The 6000-nt window shown below is 41.7% G+C and overlaps 1 protein-coding gene across 6 annotated transcripts in view; it reads right to left on the minus strand.

Annotated features, from left to right (window-relative positions):
• Positions 1 to 6000, minus strand: part of trpm3 (transient receptor potential cation channel, subfamily M, member 3) — a gene marked incomplete at both ends in the record, with an annotated part of 133644 nt that overhangs the window by 56550 nt on the left and 71094 nt on the right. For all 6 annotated transcript variants that reach the window (XM_083912673.1, XM_083912674.1, XM_083912672.1 and 3 more), the window contains 2 exons: positions 485 to 686; positions 2778 to 2857. In XM_083912673.1, the coding sequence (XP_083768799.1) occupies positions 485 to 686; positions 2778 to 2857 (282 nt within the window). The remainder of the gene's footprint in view (positions 1 to 484; positions 687 to 2777; positions 2858 to 6000) is intronic.

Genomic DNA, 6000 nt, shown 5'->3' on the forward strand with positions numbered 1-6000 from the left:
ATGTATTAACCGACAAAAAAAAATTGGCAATCATTGGGATATTCAACCATTTTCACAGCGCTGGTACAATTTAGCCATTTAGCCCAAGAGCTGAATTAATTTCAGCCAGCTAAGCACTTCCCTCCTTTAACCGTCTATGCTGTCAAGTTTACTGCAATTGAGGGAAATATTTACAAATCACATTGAATTATTATGCCCTTTGAGCTTTCGCAACTGCCTTTAGCAAAGTTTTTACAATCATTTTCTTACAGTATATTCAGCGAGGACCACTCAGCCTACTCTATCTTTGAAAACTGATAACTAATTCACACAAGGGAACACCTACTTCAGAGGTCAAAACGTCACATTTACCTTGACACTTGACTGTTTGGATGTATATTTTTGCTTCTTCTGTTCATGTTTGCCTTCAGGATATCTCAAGAAGCAAGGCTTTAGCAGGGATACCAACAAAAATGCAACATAGTAAATTTGTTATGGGAGTCACCATGGCTTTGTTGGAGTGTCCTCCTCCCTGGAACTCAATGGTGCCGAAGGCATCAGTGGGACTGAGCTGTGTATGTTTGGTGATCGACCACTTCTCCGACAGGCTGTCATTCTTTCCCAAGCGCTCTGCCTTATCATTCTGACTGGATGAGATGCCCGGAGGCAAGCCAACATGCTGACCGATCAGACGACCACAACAGCACCTGGATAAGAAGAGAAAGTGAAATGTAAGATAGGTTTTTATAACACAGTTCTTTACAAAGATAAATTAAATCTTGAGAAGCCAGAGTCCCAAGAGAAGCTTCAGTAGCATTGAGAAGGAAAGATAAGAGGGAGAGAGATATATTGTGTGTGAGAGAGGAAGATAATATAATTTAAGTGTGAGGGCTGCCATAGCCATGTGCTTAGCAGTAAGAGGTGGACAAGGATGAAGAGACAGCATGTCATCTGACTTTCATCGCCTGATTGGGTGAAGACGGATCAGAGGGGCCCCTCCAAGTCTCTCTTTGTTTTCTACTCCCTTACGTTCTCCTCTCCTTCTCCTTCTCAGCAACTTCAGGAGTTAGCAGGATGACAGTTAGATGAATTGTAGTATTCCTACACAAGTATATGCTTATTCAGATGCACTGAATGCATCTTTAATCGTTTTAACCTTACAGGATGGAGTGGGAGCCCTGGGAGCAATGGGAGTCAGAAGGCTTTGATTATCACTTCATGTTTCCGTCATCTCTAACCAAAGGTGTATTGCCTCCTTCTGCCTTATTCGTCAACATAAGTGTTTTTGACTAAAAAGAGAAAAGTTTGATTTGATGTAGAGGAACATCTCTTTCCTATCCTCCTGGCTCCTGGTTTCCACCCGCTCTCCTCCAGTTATGCTAATTCTGTTTACTTAACAACCATTTCCTGTATAAGTGCATCTGAGGGCCGGTACTGCAGGAATTAGACTTACCTCTCTGAGTTTATCCCCCAAAGCAACAACATCAGCTGTAGTAAAGATGAAGAATGTCACTGTGGCAGTTACTTTGCAGAGCAAAATGAGAGGAACGTTGAGATAATGAGAGCAAAGGCATATCTCTTATAACTACAGTACATTTTGTTGCTCTTATCATTACAGTCATTAATATTATACAGTGTTATATTAGTATTAGACAAGCCCCTAACACACACACAAACCTTTCACACATGCACTGCAACCATGAACTTATCTAGACATTGACACTTTACGTGAGAACACATAATCAGTTAAAGTGGACATTAAACAGACTTTATACCCTGCCAGCCTCCTCTTAAAAAGTCTGCTAATGTTCGACTGAGCCCATGTGAATAGAGCAGGTAATTGTTTGGAGAATTCACAGTCAGTGGGTGGACGTGACACTGATGTTTTTAGCATATGGCTGGTGCAAAGCTGGTAGAACAAACATCCAAGAACGAAGAAGAAAGGCAATTTACATATTGACGCCAAAGGATATATCTAACCGGAGAGACAAAGATATTTGCACTTATGTAGGAAAGGGCTGTCACCAAAATCGTCAAATTCAAGGAATGACAAGAGACTTGGTTGTTTATGACCAAGATAGGAACCAGCTACGTGACCATGGTGTAATCTGCAACACCTGCCTCCTGCACGCTCTACCCAGGCACCACCCCTGGCCTGAACCAAACAGAGTATTTACCTTAAATGACAACGCTTCTGACACGGACAACTCCTGTTCCGTGCTACATGTGAAAAAAGGAAAACTCCAGACAATGTGTTGACCCAGATTCTCTGGACATTGAGTTTAAATGACAAAAGGGCTACAGTTACACTTTGCTATACTGATAAGCAGTGCACATTGTGGGCTCAATCTTGAATGTTGCTTACATGAATAACCTTTTTACATTATGTGGAATATTTTACGCTTTGACCTGGCCTATTCAAATTTGTGTTTTTTAAAAATGTATAATGTCAGTATTTTGTCTCATTAGCATATGACATCTAAATGTGGCACAAATGAAAGCAAGCGTTATATTACTCTGAGGCATGTTGTAAAGGTCAGTAATGACACAGGGCTCTTAATATGCTATATGTTAGGTGGGCTATGATGTAAGGTAACTCACTCATTAAGGTCTTGTAGCTTTTATGGCAAATAATGAAGCGGCCGAATCCTAAACACATTGTATATTGACTTTTTTTATTTTGCTTCTTCCACTGGAATTAAGAATAATTCAGCTGGAATTAAGAATAATGTTATTTACATAAATTTATGCAATGCAATGAGAATTATCCCATTTCCTTCACACACATTTTTACTCACCTATGGGGGTCTTTGGCGCTCACTATGATATGAACACATTCTCTCTTGCTGAACGCTCTTTCTATCCACGATTTCTGTGCCTGCAGAAATGAAGACAGAAGAAATCAGTCATTCTTTGTCAGATAATGGAGCTGTGACCTGAGCAAGCCGGAGTGACAGCAGATAGAGAGCAGGTACAAACTCAATTCACGAGCAGACTTGTGTGTGACTGAGGAGTTCAACTGTGGAAGAAAGTGTTTTCTTCTTCTTCTCCAGAAACAAGAGAGGGATCTGTTTGTTGTGTAAACAGTCCAGTTTTGGGGGGATGTTAAACCGAACATACACTATGAAATGTTTTTAAAAAGTGCTAATCAAACCCCAGCAATTTAACATCCAAACCTGTTTGAAGAACATAAATCACAGCAAAAGGCACACACACACACACACACACACACACACACACACACACACACACACACACACACACACACACACACACACACACACACACACACACACACACACACACACACACACACACACACACACACACACACACACACACACACACACACACAGCTGCAGATCTGAGTGACAGAGGGACAGACTGGAGCTAATTATCCTATAAAAAAGACAATGTAGAGCCACAGAGCTAGCCTGAGATAAATATGCAGCACAGGATTACAGACTAACAATATCAGTGTCTCCACATATAAATGCATGAACACTTGTTTCAAGAGGCAATATATTGCAGACTGTCGGACACCCTTCTTAGAGCTAATAGGAAATGCAATTGTTTCCAGAACTTTTGTAGCAGGAGACCTGGCAGCTCAAGTGTCCCTTATTTTGGTTTGTTTGATATATGTCAGCGCTGCCTGCTCAATCTTCTCCTTTATTGTGCAGTTGGAAATGACAGTACACTAAAGGGCAGGAATATGCATCGGTTTTTGCTTAAAAGACAAAAAGGTAGTGTGCTGCAAAGTTCCTTTACGTTTCAAAAGAGGAAAAATATCAACCAGAGCAATTCCTACACAATATTTAAATATCACAAATAGTTAAGGTACAGGTACACTTAAGCTAGGACTGTGACCACACCAACATATACAATTTTTTTAGTGTTGACAGCAAGAAAGGAGCACATATAACAACTGAGTAAATCAATAACTTAAAGGATTGGTATAGTGTGATTAGATTTGCATCGATAGGCGACCACCAAAATCCTGGAGAACACAAATTGTCACATGTTAATATACCAAAATAGAAAATGATTCTTGCTTTGGTTATACTGTTTAAAATCAGTGCTTTAAAGGGAAAGAACACAGGAAACATTCTAAATTTGGGTGAGATGGTGGATGGAGCTGTGGCATGTTTTAATCTCCTTACGGCTTACTTGTATGTTGATTTATGGAAACAAAATCCAGTTCATCAACAGCTGTGTGTTGCAGAATGTATGATGGTCATATTTGGGTTCTGTGTTTCTGTCCCTTCTTCTTGTGGTTCAAAGGTTACACTTCCTGGGTTGGCACCACCATTCAGGGAAGTGGACTATGTCTATTTGAGGTTTTGTGGTGACGGCGCACTACACAAGAGGTTCAGATAGGACCGCATTTCACAACGGAACACTCACAGACGACCAGGAGGACACACACACCAGGCTCCCAAACACACAGCAGAGGTAACACAACAGCCATGAAAACAATAGGCCAGAGTTTTTTTTCTGCTTTTATTCTGGGAGAGCTGCCCCAGCTCTTCTCCCAGCCAGCAGAGCTGGGAGCTGCTTGTACAGGGCTTTCCCCACCGCCACGGCTACAACAACACACGCCCCATCCGCCTGACTGGCCCTGTCACACCACGGCATGCTAAAACCCACCGCAACCGGCCACAAACAGGGTCGGCCTACACACAGGCACACTTACCCTAACACCAGACTTCCCACGATTAACCATTACTCTGGGGGGCTGGGGGGCTGCTTTTAGAGCTCACCCTGGCCACGATGACTCAGCGGGCCACAACAACGCCCCAAGCCCCATTCTTTCCCTGACATGCTAGAACTGTGTATTCATCCGCCAGCTCATCCTAGGACAAAACTAGATCCACTCAACGGTAGCAACAGCAGAGGTTTTTTATTGTATTTTTTAGATTTGAATGAATGAATGAATTATTATTGACGGGGCGGATAGCAAAATCACAGAAGTCACACAACACGTCTTTTTCTGTTCTCTTAGTAAGCCCACAAAAACGTACCAAAGTAGTTTCACCCCAGAGCCTCCCAGGGAAAGATTTGCTTCCCTTTGCACCCCACCCTTTTCTCTGTTCAATCCTGCTTTCCCTTCTTCTCTGTATCTATGGTGTGCACATTTTCTCACTTACTCTCTCGCTCTTCCTCTCACGCTCTCTAGTGCTGCTTATGAGATTTGACATGGTATGATGAGATGGCACATGGCCTCCACTCCATTGTGTAATTAAGATTTATCACTGGGAGACACTCACTCACATAAACACATCATTGTGTGTGTGTGTGTGTGTGTGTGTGTGTGTGTGTGTGTGTGTGTGTGTGTGTGTGTGTGTGCGCGCTCTTGTGTCTGTGTGTGTGTGTGTGTGTGTAAGGAGTGACTGTGCAGCAAGTGAGCAGCATCTGACAGCCTGTTAGGGGTCTTGACTCCATTACAATCAAACTCTGCCACCCTTACCCTGTCCTCTCCTTCCCCTTCTTTACTATTGTATTTCCTCTTCCTTATTGACACTGGCAGGGAGCTGAATTGGGAACCATATCCAATCAACAGTCTAATCCCTTTGCTCTCTCCCTTTCTTCCCCCTCTCTTTTCCTTTTTCCAAACATGAATGAATCAGCTTTCATATGGGCATATAGCCTATATGGCACTTTTACATAAAGCATGTTTTACGGTTAAATATTAATTTTCTTGACAACAATTTATTAAAAACTGACATGTTACAAGAATATACCTACTGTCAAGATACCCAAACACAGTGTTTTATCTTCTCCTCTTTGTACAATGCTGCAATTGCATTACATCGTATTTGGTTTTACTGCCATCTCAGAGATAAAAGAGACATAACTCCCTTTTATTAAGTGCATTTCAATTACTTCTTTTCTTTTTCTTCACTTTGATTTTACATGCAGAATGACATCATACATCACAGAGTCATTCAATGTTTAAAGAATCAATGTCAGTAGGCAGTGAACACATTAATAATAAATTAGGATGGTCCGAGATGAGGACAC

The sequence above is a fragment of the Echiichthys vipera genome (assembly GCF_963691815.1).
Source record: "Echiichthys vipera genome assembly, chromosome: 4".
In the NCBI taxonomy this organism is placed as follows: domain Eukaryota; kingdom Metazoa; phylum Chordata; class Actinopteri; order Perciformes; family Trachinidae; genus Echiichthys; species Echiichthys vipera.